This window comes from Delphinus delphis, chromosome 7 (genome assembly GCF_949987515.2).
Source record: "Delphinus delphis chromosome 7, mDelDel1.2, whole genome shotgun sequence".
Classification (NCBI taxonomy): domain Eukaryota; kingdom Metazoa; phylum Chordata; class Mammalia; order Artiodactyla; family Delphinidae; genus Delphinus; species Delphinus delphis.
The window spans coordinates 21,290,440-21,306,541 of NC_082689.1; the positions used below are offsets into that span (position 1 = coordinate 21,290,440).

Genomic DNA, 16,102 nt, shown 5'->3' on the forward strand with positions numbered 1-16,102 from the left:
GGGCTGAAAAATTAACTGTCAGAGAAATGCTTGCCTGAGTGATGAAAAGCTGCCTGTTAGAAGCTGGATAGATAGGAATGCAACTCCTTTTATACAGAATTTGCATAGAAAGACAGGTTGAAACTAATTTGGGGGGCTCTACTTCAAGTACAAAGTTTCATACTTTGCAATATCATTGTTTTCATAATATGTACTTTTAATAGGTAACCTCTTATATTTGCGTTCTGAAAGAAAATCAAGTCAGGTTAAAGAAAATGGGCAAAGGACATGACGGAAATCAAACATCATGCCTAAAATTGAAAGATTTGCCCTCTTTCTACGATTAATTTGCATTGGTCACTTAAGTGAGGAACTGAATGGCTTTGGTGCATGAAGATGCTGGTCAGCTGATATGGAAAGCCAAAGAACACGGCAATGAAAGGTGGAGGAGGGGAAAACGTGGGGGAGGTCAGTGAAAGTGCTGTGGATCCAGCAGGACTGACAGGTCTAAGAATTGCAGAAAGGGAACAATGTCTGCCTGCACAGCTTCTTTACTCATCAAACAGAAAGGCGTAATCTCTGAAAGGGTCACGCTGCATAACGAGTTTAAGATGGGACTTATATGTTTACTTATTATTTATCACTTTGTACTTATGATTAAGCAAAATTTTTAGTTCACTGAATCCTGAGCGTTTCCCAAATCCACATGGAAAGTTATCGGGTCCTCATATAACACATCACACAATATAATTTATATTTAGAATTTATACTTAGAAAAAAATAGCATAAATATTTGGATAAAAAGATAAATGACACCTTACCCTGGATGACAATCTCCCAGAAATGATTTAATTGTTTAACTTCCACTTTCTCTCGAAGGGCTTTCAGGAAACTGTTAAAGTGCTGCTCTTCTGAAAACTGTGGTAGCATGTGGAGGTAGAGGAGGTGGCAGGTCAGAGCTCATACAGAAACGTATTTCATCCCCAGACCAAAGCAGCACATATACAAGAATCCACGATATTTATTAAAAATATATAAAATGTTCTTCTTTGGTAAATGGGAAACTGGCATTTCAAATTTCACCTTCATTTGCTGGGAGCCAGAAATCTTTCCATCTGTTGAAGGTGCAGAAATTTCCATAGCCACACAGTTTTTTTGGTGGCCTGGTACTTTGTTTTTTAAGTTTTAATATAGACAGAGTCAAACAAAGACAGAGTAATTTAGTGGGATGCTTGTGCACCCATCACCCAGCTTCCATAACTGTTAAGTCGGCCAATCTTGTTTCATCGATAACCCTCAACTTCTCCCACAACCCTTGGATTGTTTTGAAGCAAATTTCAATCACATTAGCTCATCTATAAATATTTCAGTATGCAATATCTAAAATATAGAGACTTATTAAAATATTCACAAAAAATTAATAACAGGAGCAAATAACCAGTCACATTTTCCCAACTTACTTTCTTTTTACATTTTTAGTTTAAAAAGGTCATTAAGATGGACTGATATGTCTCTAAAGTCTCTCTGGATCCTCCTCCATCTCCTTCTCTCTCTCCCTTTTTTTGGAATCCAATGACCTGGTACTCTAAAGGACATGTGGTGGCAACAGCGCACAGAAGCGTTATCAGACACTCCATCCAGCCTTGGGGGGAGGGGGCATGGGGTAGAGGTGCTAAAAAACCATTTTCACTACCTTTTCATCTAAGCAAATCTTTCTCCACCTGACTGAGTCATCCTTAGTCTTATACTAACTCTACTCTGCCAAAATTTTGTTTTTTTATCTGTAGGGAATTTGGATTATCTACTACTGAATCTTTTATCCCATTTTAATTTGAACAATTTTCTCATTTTCTTATCATTCTTTGTAACTACCTAAACAATTCAAGAAGTAATTTGTTCATTTACTCAGCAAATATGTAATAAGCACCCACATACAAACTAATGTACACTACAACCGTGCCTACTTTAAAAATATACTTTCTAATTTAAACTTACTCTCATCTAGAGTTCATGTATAAAAGCCTAGAAATAATTTGGAAGATTTTTAGATGCGTTTTCTAATATTCCTACTAAAACAAACAGAAAACCCCACAAAAGGTGGGACAGGAGTGCTGAGTTATTCATTTTGTGTTCTTTTTTTCCTGGCATTCAGATCCCTACTTCTGTCTTCATCAAATCCTTCTCAATAATTACACAACTATATTTTTTCCATCCATTTCCCTAAAATAGTTAGCCAAATATAATACAATACAATAGAAATTTCATTGGCTCCCTAAATAGAAATCATAAAGCCAGGGCTACAGAGTGTAATAAAAAGCTAACTCCCAGGGATAAAAGATCCCACTCACCCACACGTCTTTATTCCTCCTCAGAAATTACACCAATAGCAAAATGAGTTAGTCATTTCTACTTCCTTGGCATACGCTGCTCTTCACAGTAAGGATGAGTATTTCCAAAGCCCAGGCTTATTTGTGGGGTGCTATATGTCTCCCCCCTCTGGTGGTGACCAACTGGTTAGGAAGAGGACACAGGATAGCATTACCTGAATGGCTTCTTCCCGGAAGACTCTGATACAGTCCATGCTCTTCATAAAATACAGTGTTTCGTTAGTATCCAAAAACTGCTCAATGTGATTTATTAACTGGTGACTTGCTAGAACATAAGACAACAAATTTATTTTCCTTGATTTGAGTGATGCTTGTTAGAGAGAATGTACGCTCTTGTGTGCTTGTAAGTATGTGTTATGGATCAAAAGCCTCGCGGTCCATATGCACAAAAGCTATTTTTCTTGTAAGGGGGTGGATGGGAAGGAAAGATGAGATGCAAAACACTGACTTCAAAAGTCTACATTTAGAAAGTCTGCATAATACTTATTGACATTTGACAAGAAATAAAATTTCTAAAATGCTTAGAATTATAGCTAAATGTTCCTTTTGGCATTTCAAACACTAAGCTGTTGCTGCTTTTTATTTCCCCCCACAATTCAGGGGTCATTTGGATATTTCACAACTGCCTTTCCTGATACAGTCATAGAAAACAGATCTTCTATTCCCTCCCCTAATTCCACTCAAGATAAATGTCAAACAGTGTCGCACAATGAAAAATAATGAGCCAGGGACACTCCATCTTCTTCTAATCACAGGTCAAATTAGAAAGGACCAGCTCTCATCTTAATTTCATAAAGTCCTTTTAGAATGGAAAATCATTGCTACATATCTTCTGCCCTTAGCTGAATCTGAATAGTCTCTAAGTTACTCAGCACTCTACAGAGCCATGAATACTTAACAATAATGGTCAGCAAGCAACATCATAAATGCTATAGGAAGAGGAAATGCATTAATAATGTTATAGTTTCCAAGGTGGTTTGCAACTTGAGACTACCTCATAAACAAAAAAATAAACATTCTTCATAAAAAAAAAGCAGAGGAAAATAAAAGCATGAAGTCATCAGGGAACTTAAGTTGCTGAGCAGATCACAATAGACACTTACGATCGGTGTGGAGGAACAAACCAAGGAGATGTGCACAGTCATGGCCTAAAGGCTCACTCTCACTTGTCCCCTGAAACTGCTTGCTAGCTGGCTGTTCAGCAGTTTGTGCTGAATGGTCAAGATATTGTAAGACTGCAGGTCTGCCATCGTCGTGGCCTCATCCAAGCATTCTCATAGTTACGAATGTGTGTGCGTGCAGTACTAAAAAAACTACTTTCAAGGCTTGCCTATAAAGGCTCAAGGCCACTAACTGAATCGCAGTGACCTGAGCATTGCTCAATGCCTTATGAAAGAGCTGAAATGCGGTGCCTGCAGCATGTGAAAAGGATTAAAAAGCTGGACAAGGTATTTCCTAATATAATAATTTTGCAGCAAGAGAAAACAGCCCCAGTAACCATTTCATCTTTTCTACCAACTAGGAGATTATGATCTCTATTACAATAAAGTACTTAACCAACTCGAGGGATTAAAGAAACACTTCCCTGCAATTTTAGGAATCTTTACCAATGTATCCGGCAGCAGTGAATTAATATCCAACTACAATTCAAAGGAGAGAAGGAATGTTTGGATGGGTCTTTTTAAACAAGGTAAATAGCCCTAATTAGTAAGCAGAGCAGAAAACCATCAACAAGAAACTCAAAGCAATAGAAGCTATCTCCCTTTTTTAGCCTGGAAAGGCGAAGTAACAGAAATGTTTGATATTTCCTATACCACTCAAGCAGGCTGCTTTCTCAGACAGTCTGATGTGAAGTTCACTGAGCGTTTCATATCTGTGCACAAATAAGAGCCTTTACAGGCCAAGGGCAGTAATCCCGGAGATGCCAAGTTTCTCATTTCTTCTGAAATGTGAATAAGGAGTCTCAGCAAGCTATAATGTAAATATTTCTCTTTGCTTGATTTAGTGATTATTTTAATTTAGCCTAGTACATATTTACTGTGTAACTGCTACATATAAAATGCTATGCTACATTCTATAGGAGATACAATTAAGTTGAAGATAAGATCCTTACCCTTGGGAAGTTTACAGTCTAACAGAGGATATAATACATATACACAAAAAATAGTAACAGGAGGTAAATGTGAACAGGGCTGTGAGTGGTACGGAAATATATCAACTATTCTGAATTTTAAAAAATCTTTGGTGATTAAAAGAAAGCTTCATGAATTAACATGGCATTTTTGCTGGGCAATGAAAAACAGAATTTGGCTATCAGACAGCAAAAAACAGAGTGAGCAAAAAGTATAAAGAAGAGAGGTGGGGCTTCCCTGGTGGCACAGTGGTTGAGAATCCGCCTGCCTATGCAGGGGACATGGGTTCGAGCCCTGGTCCGGGAAGATCCCACGTGCCACGGAGCAACTAAGCCTGTGTGCCACAACTTCTGAGCCTGTGCTCTAGAGCCCGTGAGCCACTACTACTGAAGCCTGTGCACCTAGAGCTTAGGCTCCGCAATAAGAGAAGCCACCGCAGTGAGAAGCCCGCGCACCACAAAGAAGAGTAGCCCCCGCTCACTGTAACTAGAGAAAGCCCGCACGCAGCAACAAAGACTCAACACAGCCAAAAATAAATAAATAAAATAAATAAATTTTTTTAAAAAAAGAAGAGAGGTGGGAAAGCACAGGGTGTATCTGGAGAAAAGCGCATGGTCCAGCACATGGAGTCCATGGACAGGAGTAGAGAAGAAAAAGGAGGAGGAAGAATTAGACAGGAGAGGAGGTGGGAGGAAAGGGAGTTCCAAGGAGGACGAACAATGTGTGCAAGGGGCCTGTGGCAGGATAGAGGAAGTGTAGGAAAAAAAGGGTTCAAGAACAAGCCTTTTAGGAACTGCAGCGTTTAGAGGTTGTACAGCGGCAAGGGAGCTGACAAAGGAGGCCAAGAAGGAATGGTCAGGGAGACGGGAAAAAGGAGGGTAAGGCAACACAGATACTGAGAGAAGAAATTATTTGAAGAGGAGAATTGTCTACTGTGTTATAAAGTATTACATAAATAATATTATGTATAATTATTATATAAATTCTGCAAGAAAGAGTATAATGAGCACAAAAGATTAAGTACTGAAACTTAGGGTGTCCTTACACCCAGGAACCCATGAAACAACTAGAGACTGCTGAATGGCTTTGCAAAAAACACAGCTTCCAGACCCATTTTTATCTTGAAATATGATGGAATACACACACACACAGTTGCCATCTTATAGAAAAAAATATTCAAAAGAAACTAAAATAAAGCAAGTGCAAAGCCAAAAATCCATGTGCAATAACAGTATGGAAAAGAAAAGATACAAAGAAAAGAAGTAGGAGTCTCAATAACCAGTTTCCATGGAAGAATGAAGTCTTTATGTATTTGCAGGCCTATCTGGATTTAGCTTTCTTATTTACATGTTAGACTGTTCTGTTCTTTCCTCCAGAAGGTTCAGGAATGCAGATACTAGATAAACATATCCAAACTTCTAATAAATCCAATGAATACACAGAACCAGGTTTTGCCCTTCTAGGAATACTCAGTTACATGGCCTGTGCGTCTGGTCCATAGTTCTGAATTCTGTCCCTCTACCTAGACTATTTTGTGGTTCACTGACTATAATGAATCATTTAACACCAGTAAACAGATGTGATGGATGATGCTTTAATATACTGAATATCAGAATGCGACGTGGATAAGGGACCTCTCATCCAAACTTTGGTGGCATTTCCCTGCCATTTTTAATAAAAGTAAAACGCAGAAATGGCTAAAAAAATAATCTACTTTGACTCCCCCTTTCCCCCTGCTCCTCATACAGGAAACGCTGATCATCAGGGTGCTTTTCTCTGCTTCTACATCAATTATAGGGCTAAGGAATGGCCTGTCAGTGTTCATACTCAGTAAATCACAGCCCTAATTATAATTCACCAAAATGCTTTTCAGAGTTAGTCAGAGGCTCAGTAATACTCATTAGCAGGTAAAATAAAAAATGGCCATTGGAAAGGCCATCCGTCTTAGGATACCAGGTCAGGCAAAGGCTGTCATTTATCTCAAGAAGTTTTCAAAAACAAGATGTCTATTCTGGATTTCAAAAGTTTCTGTTCTGGATTTTGAGGTTTATAATAGGGACATTATATATTAAGCCAGCATCTGACAGGAGTACAGATTGTCGATACATAAAATGAGTCAACACAATAATACTTTAATGTTATATTAAAATGTTATCGAGATTCAGAAGTGTCATGTAAGAGGAAAATGGCAGTGTTTCCTTGTTTAATCTCTTTAGAGAAAACATTCAACACCTTCCAAAGTCCTACAAAATGAGTCATCTCCCTTCTTGCTGCAGTCACAAACATCTGGGGCCATGTGCTTGCTGGCCTCTGACTTAACATTTACTTACTCCCTCTGTTCTCTGCAAAGATGTTTCCAACAAAGTGAAAGGAAGTCATTTGTTGTGGGTTTTTTCCCTCCATCGTACAGAGCCAAAAGAGCAGTGGGTTCATTCAGCTGTCACACATTATATATAAAGGACTGGAAAACCATCTCAAATGATTTTGCTGAGCCCAGGAATCATTCAGGATGTTTCCCAGTTTAATTCTTCTCATGATCTCAATCAATGCCTTACGAGAATTTTACTTATTGAAGAGGTGCACATTTTGCAGATGTCAGCAGTTAAATCATTATTAAATGTCGAACAGTTTACATAGTCAATGGCATCTTTATAAAACAAAATAAGGTGACAATAAAGATCAAGCATTTAAATCAAATAAGTATATGATCAGATCAGTCCTTAAGAGAATTAAAAGGAATAACATCTATCAGTAGCAAATAAAAATCTAAGCAAGTAGTCCAGTCTGCCGCCAATTAAATCCACATGTAAATTACAATCACTGTTTTAAAGCAAAAACTTAACAAGAAACACTTGCCTGGTAAGAAAACAAGTCTGTGTTTTTAATAAAGGTTACAGAAACAGAAATCTGTCACAAAGAAGCTTCTTTGTGTCTCTTTACTATAGGGTATAAATTGGCCATTGTGGTTAGAGGCTTCGTGTATTATTGGCCAGGGTCCAACCAGAAAAACAGAAATCACTGAATATTTAACCGGGAAATTTAATGCAGGCAACTGTTACACGGGTGATAAAGAACTATTAAGCCAACTGAGAATGGGTGCTGTAACCCAGAGATTAGGAACAGCAAGAAGCTCCTAGCACCCCTGGCACTGTGGAGGAGAACAGAACAGAGCAGAAAAGAAATGAGAGGGGGTATAACTAAAGTTCAGGGGCCTGTCCTATGGGAGCCAAAACCATGGAGGACTTGGAGCTGCTGCCCTACTCGGTAAAGGAAAGAGAGAAATATCCTGGCTTCTCCCTCCTTCCTTACTTCCCCCCAATCTCTCACACTGGCTGAACCCAGTAGGAAGCTAGCAGCTGTGGGAGCCTGGAAAATGCAACCCGCAGGGGCTGGACCTGCCCCAGTCCTCCCCGCAGAGCTGGTGCACACAGGGGAAGGGTGAGCTACATACACTTCCCTTTCCTTCAGGTTCATGATGAAACACAGTCAACAGGTTTCTCACAATTGTGTAGACCATGTTGATAAACCTGAGTAACTAGAAGTGACTGAACCCTTCCCATGGTATTCATGTCCTTTCAGGAGCAAATGCACTTCTGAAAATATAAGTACAAAAAAAAGATTTCCTAAATATTTTCCCTCTAAATGACATTTTATGCTGATTTATTTCTTAAATACCCTTTCTGCTTCCATTTCCAAAAGAGTCTGGATCTAAGATACCAAGAATTTGTCCTGAATGTCTGTGCTCCTTGGTCTGGTGTTATTCCCGTTTTTAGTCTTACACTCTCTAATGAAATCTGCTTACTAGGGGAAAATAAATCACTGGTGGCAACAAAAGAAACTGAGAACTAGGGAAAAAATATAAGCTTTATGAACCTGAAAGTGAAATTCAATTGTTGTCTTATTTTTAAGCAGGTGGACTGTGGAGTAGACACAGCTCTGTCCTGCACCCTGCCTCTGCCCCACCCTTCCCCTTTTTAGAAACTGTTGTGCTAGATTCTTTGCCCCCCTTTTAAGAACAGAAAAAGTCAGCAGATATGACAGAGAATACCACAGCAGTAATATTATGCATGATCAGTAGCACAGGAAATTGTACGAAGGTATATAAAGCACTGACCACTTCAACAGTACAGATATAGCCCCGGTTTTTTAAATTATTATTATTATTTTTCTTACCAATAACTAAAAAACTCAATTAAAACCTCAACGTTTAAGCTCCATAAGTTTAGTCACAGCCCATTTTTTCCATGCTTAACGACTTTCTCATTAAATGCAGTAATTTCTTACAAATTGCACTAATAAAAGTAAGTCCTGCTGGGTGTTTTCCCCCCTTTTTAAATGCTAACTTTTCATTGATGTGTTAAATTAAAACCCCAGGCACAGGAGCAGAGTAAATGCAAAACCTTTATTGTTAGACTCCAATCCTGCAGACTATGATATCTCTCTCGTTTTATTTTTGGAGTCCTACTGTGTAGCCACAGGAAGAAAGATTTTGAAGGTCTCTTGGTCTTAGCTCACTCTAGAAAAAAAGGTGATAGTGTAAGTTAATGAGAAACTAAAATAATGGCATCTGGTTCAGCCCACTGGCTTCAAGACGAATTTATATAGGGAACATTATGACAAGTCTTTTTCATTCTGGATGAATAATATTTCTCATCTTAAATAACTTGGGTGTAAGACCAGACCTGTTCCCAAGTCAGCTGGAAATTTTTAAGTTTGCTGGCCAATGGGTGGGTTTCATGGCATTCTATGGTCTTTTAATTTTTTTACTAAAAACACTCAATTTAACTATTAAAGACCCACTGAACATGTCCCATAAAACCTGAAGGTTATTAGTTCATATTTACAGGGCATATAGCAGTTAAGAACAAGGAACATCCACTCTTTAGTCTAATTCCTCCATTTCCAGAAAGGAGTGCACTTAAAGTAGTGCAAAACTGGGACATGATGCTAACATAAGAAAGAAACTAAAGGAAGTTCTTTTCATCAAATGAGGAAGTGATTTTTTGCTCCAGACGCACAGGCTCAGCGGCCATGGCTCACAGGCCCAGCCGCTCCGCGGCATGTGGGATCTTCCCGGCCCGGGGCACGAACCCGTGTCCCCTGCATCGGCAGGCGGACTCGCAACCACTGTGCCACCAGGGAAGCCCTGGCTCATTTATGTAATGTACACGTGCTATATGCTTGGCAGTGTGCGTTGAGGTTGGGAGTAGGGAGTGGAGAGGGCAGAGAAAGAGCATCTCCAAGATTTTCTTTTTTTCTTTTTCTGTAATTTTCTAAGGTCCTAAAACAAATTCTAAAACTTGGTGAACCATACTAAAATATGATAATTTACTAAATACTAAAGTGATACAGAATTCAGAACACCATCTAGACTTGATCCCATTCTGGATGAGTGGTAGGAGGGAGGCAGAATGCAAGATGACAGTAGTGCTGTAGTGATACTGTACTAACAGTGCTGTAGTAATTTTATAGTATCTGTCTAGCTTCAGACCTGAGTGGATGTCATCAAACTAATACAGGAAGTTGGCAGAAGGAACCAAGTAGCCATAGAAACAGTGCAGCCAAGAGAAAATGCTCTGGAACTGACCAATCTGGCAATGATATCCAATTAGAAGTTGGTAATTGAATGAAACTGAAATTCATGGATTAGCTGAAGAGATGCAGTGAGCGATGAGTCAGACTCCTCAGCAAGGAGAGAAGCAGGCGGCCACTAGTTGAATGTGCTTTTGTGGATGATGGAGGAGGGGATGCAGCTGGATGCAAACATCCAGCACTGTTTTACAATATGCCTCAAGAATTTGACTCATTCTTAAATGGAAATATCAAGTACCAGAAATTTTCAAACCATATTCCATGTAGTAAATCTTCTTGAAAACTGGTAAATAATGATGTACTGTGTTTATATTGTATCTTTCCTTAAGGACCCCTCATTTATTTTCTTTCATTTTTTTAAAATATTTTTCTGATTTTGTGAAGAAAGTTGTATAATATTCTAGAGCTCAAAATACAGCGATGTTATTTTTCTCTACTTCTTCTTCGATGAGGCTAAGATTTATAAATCAATACAGAGAACCTGAGGATTAGTTCTGCTGTAATTCAAAAATTCAAATCGTTATTATTAAAGACAGTGATGGAAACAAAAAAATTACTACTAATCGGCAGTACTCAGAGAGCATAAAAATAAGTAGAGGTTTTATTTGTCCCACTGATGGCAGACCAGCAGCAGCATCTTTGATAATGAATCATATTACAATAAAACTACCACTGGGCATTAGTAACCCAGCATACACTGGCTCTTAAACCTCAAGAATCTCTTTAGAGGAAATTTGGGGGTGAGAAAAAAGAATGGACATTCTTTGTGGAAGAAATATCACGAGCAAACATACAGAAGAGCCGGAAAGCCAAGAGTATTAGCGGGAGTACAGTTTGGTTTGAGTACAGGGTGCACAGAGGGAACCTGTAGAAATATGGGTCTAGAATGGTGGGATGGGACAAGGTTGTGGAAAGTCTTGGCTGGGGGACTAATTTCAAAGAAACAGAGAGTGACTAAGAAGGGCTGACCCATAATCAGATCTGTGCTATAAGAAGCTGAATCTGTACCAACATACGGGATGAGTTGAACAAGAAGAACTTGGAGGGTAATTAATATAGGATGCTATAACTGTCCAATGGTAAAATAATGAAAGCCTAAATTAGTGTTTTTTAGGATGGAGAGAAAAAGACAGATATGAAACAACTGGATTAGAAAGTGATTAAAATTAGAAGAAACTTAGAAATGGTACAAAGTGGTCAGAAATGCTCATCAACAGTAAACTCAAGAGACAAAGTAACAGCAGTAACAAAAATCCCTATTTCTGGAGAAAGTCCTGTTAGTACTCATAGCACTAGGACACCCCATCACTTTGGCTGTTGCCTCACTTGGGATACCTTTCTCTGGGCCCTTTCCTATCCAGCCTTTTATGGCTCAGGTCATGCCAGCCTCTTCCATGAATTCTTCCTCAACATGGTCAACCCACCTGTTTCTATACCCATACTCTGCATCCTTCCTATTGGCTTGGATGAACTATCTGTGTGTGCATCTATCTAAGTTACCCCTTCCACCTGTGCCCTAGATCCCACACCTCTGCCCCACTTAAGGATCTCGCCCATTCTCATGTCTTTATAGACCATCTCTATGATGACTTCTCCCAGATTTATATTTATAACCCAGGACTTTTTCCTGAAGTCAAGACCTATATAACCAACTTAGTATGTCTTTTCCTTCTCAGTAAATGCCAATTCCTTCCAGTTGCTCAGGCCCAAAAACTTAACAATCACCCTTGACTTGTTTCCTTTTCTCACATCCTATTTTCAAACTGCCAGCAAAACCTGCCAAGTCTACTTTCAAAATATATCGAGAGTCTGACCTCTTCTCGCTACCTCCATCACTACCTCTCTCACTTGGATCACTGCAGTAGCCTTCTAACTCATCTGCCTACTTCAACCTTCAACCCGTGGTCATCACGGCAGCCAGAGTGCCTTTTAAATCAGATCATCCTCTACTTAGAACTCTTTAGCGGTTTCCCATTTCACTCAGAGTAAAAGCAGAAGGTCTAGGAGGCCCTATGTGATATGTGCCCCAGATACCTCTCTGATCTCACCTCCGCTTCTTTCCTCCAGACACGCCGGTTTCCCTGATGCTTCTGGGCAATGCTCCCTCTTGTCTGCAAGGCTTTCCCCAGAGATATCCACCAGGCTCTATCTTCCACTTTCCTCAGTTCTCTGTTCAAATAATAACCAAGTAACAAGCCTTCCTTGATCCTCTACATAAAATCACAAGCCCCTCACAACCCCAGCGTTCACCATCCCACTATCCTGTGTTAAGTTTTCTCTATAGTGCTGTCATGAGTTGAACAGTGTTACCCCCCAAATTCAAGTTCTTTCCAGAGCCTCAGAATGTGACCTTATTTGGAAATAGGGTCCTTGCAGATGTAATCAATTTAAGATGAGTTCATAAAGGGGGGTGAGCTAATCCAATATGACTGATGTCCATATAAGAAGAGGTCAATTTGGACACAGTCACACAGAACTCCAACTGAAGATGAGGCAGAGACTGGAGTGATGCACCTACAAGCCAAGGAACACCAAGGGCTGCCAGCTGTCACCACAAGCTAGGAGAGGGCCACGGAATGGATTCTCCCTCAGAAGTCCTTACGAACCAACCCTGTTAACACCTTCATTCTGGGCTTCTAACCTCCAGAACTGAGAGGAAATAACCTTTTGTTGTTTTAAGCTAGCCAGTTTGGTTACAGCAGCCCTAGAACATAGATTTTATTTGTTTATTGTCTGTATCTTGCCACAATGACTAGCACATAAAATAGGCATTCAACAACCATTTGCTGAATGGATGAATAAATGATCAAGGCCTCACTGAGTTACTCCTCTAAAAGCTTCATGTCTAAAAGACATGAAGATGTCTTTTTGTGTTCCTTCAATTTAAACCCATACACTGTGGATTCAGTACTGGCTATCACTGAATGGGGGAATGGACAGTCTAGAATTCTGATCACCACCCTTTACCTTAATTTTATAGCTATATAAATGGTTAAAATAAAGCTCTACGGAAAGAGAAAACACACAGACAAAGAGTAATGGGCTATGTAAGATGTATGCAGGTATGTGTGGCTAAGATATCATTTCCACATTATCATGACTATATATGCAGGCATCTTTGTTGTTGTCACTTACTAAGTATGAATTAGCCCCATCCCATCTTGTTGTAAGCTCTTTTTTTCCCTCTTAGGTCAAGATGCTTGATCCCACGAGGAATGGGAGGTTCTCTAAAATGTACTGCCTGTGGCTATAGCCTCAATTTACCATACACTAAAACAATTAACCATCTTGACTATGATATAGAACATTAATAGGGATTAACAGGGTTATTCCTATGAAGTGAGAGAAAGCAAGACAAAGAATGTGGGTATGAGGAGGGTTTGGAAGAGAGGGGGACAATGAATGAAGAGAGTTCCCCTTTTTATGTACTACTGAATTACTACTTGATTTTTTTCCAATGAGCATGTATTTATTTTTTAATGAGAAGCCAAAGAAGCAATTAAGTCATCTTGAAACATATAAGAGACTATTACATAAGTTAACAATAAACAATTGTTTGTATTTTTAGTGAGTTCTAAATGGAAAGACATTTTTCATGGGTTGACATTTACTGATGGCAGTTACTCAGGACCCTTCTATTTCACTGATCCTTTTATTTCTTTTTTGTTTTATTTTTTCTCTTCCACCTACTTCCTTCTGTTTATTACTCATATACTTAAAGGACAGTACGAAAAAGGACCTTAGAAAGTATTTAATTTCACCCACCATCCTCAGGATAGTCTACCAATTTGAACCAGATTTGTGGCAGGCAAATTTTATCATTAGTTTGTAGATTCAACCTTCCCTGTAATTCTATACATTTAAAATTCCAATGTGTAAGTCCTGCTGGCTTCATTATAGTCCATCTAAGAGTAATTAGAAATGGGACAATTATGAGATAATTGGGATAATCCAAACTTATGTATGAGGCAAATAATGAATCAAACAAAATACACCCATGCTTGAGAAAAAGAGCACCAAAGAAGAAACAAATGAAAGGAGGGAGCAATGAACCTATGCATTTTCCCAATCTTTAAACACTGAACTAAGACTTGCCAGCAAGTTCCTGAAATCTCCACAGTTTTTCCTGTACCGAGTAAGCTTGTCATTTACTAATGTAAATGAATTCCTCCCATGAAGCAGAGGATTCTGAAACACAAACATAATCCTGTGATACATACATCTAAGTTGTTTTTTTTTTTAAACTCCAATACCTGAAGACCTTTATTTAAAATACACTCTATTACTTGAACTGACAATGTTTTCTTTATTGGAACTCTAGAAATTCACTTGGGTTTCTAGATTTTTGTTTAGCTAGGTGAGGCAAAAATTATAAAGGTCTTAATAGCCCACAAGGTCTCAAGGTGAATAACCTTCAATACTCAAAACATCATGGAGAACAACTAGACATAACATCAACAAAGATATAGATTTGAAAAAACTATCATCCAAACTGGCCAAATTGACATTTACAGAACCCTCAACCTAGCAACAACAGAATACATATTATTTTAAAGGGCATATGAAACATTTGTCAGAACAGACTATATGCTAAGCTATAAAACAAGTCTCAATAAATTTAAAAGGACTGAAGCCATTCAAAATATGTTCTCCAGTCACAACAGAATTAAATTAAAAATCAACAACAGAAATAAATTTGGGAATTTCCTAGTATTTGGAAATTAAACAACACAGTCTTAAATAATCCAGCACAGTTCTAAATCCAAAGGTCAAAGTAATCACAAAAGAAATTAGAAAGCATTTCTAACTGAGTGAAAATGAAAACATGTTATCACAATTCATGGTGTGCAGCTAAAGAACTGGCTAGACGAAAATGTATAGATTTAAATACCTATGTTAGAAAAGAAGTTTCAAATCAGTAATCTAAACTTCCAGTGTAAGAAACTAGGAAAAAAAGCAAATTAAATCCAAAGCAAGTAAAAGGAAGGGAATAATCAAGATCAGAGCAGAAATCAATGAAATTTTAAAAAAATATAATGGAGGAAAATCAATAAAACTAAAAGTTAGGATCTTCTATAAAAGAGAAACAAAGCCCATAAACCTTTACTTAGACTGACCAAGGAAAACAGAAGATACAAACTACCAAAATCAGGAATAAAAGCAGGCATATAACTATAAACCACAGAACTTAAAAATATTGTAAGGGAAAAATAACATGAACAATGTTATGCCAACAAATTAGACAACTTAGATGAAATGGACAAATTCATATAAAGACACAAATTACCACCAATGACTCAAGAAGAAATAGAAAATCTGACTAATTCTATCATAAGTAAAATGACTGTATTAGTTTTAAAAAGCTTCCCACAAATAAATCAGGTCCAGAAGGCTTCACTGGCAAATTCTATCAAATGTTTAAAGAAGAAATCATACCAATTCTGAAGAGGAGGAAAGAATACTTCTCAACTCATTCTATGAGGCCTGTATTCCCCTGATACCAAAGTCAGACAAAGATATCACAAGAAAACTACAGAAAAGTATCGTTCATGAATATATACACAAAAATCCTACCAAATATTAGCAAAATGAATTCAGAAACATTCAAAAAGGATTATTTACCATGACTGACTCGAATTTACCCCTGTAATGCAAGGCTGGTTTAACAACTGAAAATCAATGAATATAGTATACCATATAAATAGAAGAATAAAACCCACATAATCATCTCAATAGATGTAGAACGTGCATCTGACAAAACTCAACATTCATTCACAATAAAAACTCTCAATCACATAGGAATGGAAGAAAACTTCTTCAAGATGATAAAGGGAAGTTGAGAAAACTCAGAACTAACATCATACTAATGGTGAAAGTCTGAAAGCCAACACTGTACTGGATGTTCCAGCCAGTAAAATTAAAAAAAAAAAAAGAAAAAAAAGAAATTAAAAGCATACAAGTTAGAAAGAAAGAAGTAAAACTGAGTTTATTTGCAGACAATATGATCCTGTA

General features: G+C 38.1%; 1 protein-coding gene across 1 annotated transcript in view; it reads right to left on the minus strand.

Moving 5' to 3' along the window:
* Positions 1–16,102, minus strand: part of XRCC5 (X-ray repair cross complementing 5) — a 94,908-nt gene that overhangs the window by 17,630 nt on the left and 61,176 nt on the right. The window contains exons 17-18 of the mRNA XM_060016146.1: positions 2,522–2,631; positions 801–897 (exon numbers count right to left, since the gene is read on the minus strand). Coding sequence (XP_059872129.1) covers positions 801–897; positions 2,522–2,631 — 207 coding nt within the window. The remainder of the gene's footprint in view (positions 1–800; positions 898–2,521; positions 2,632–16,102) is intronic.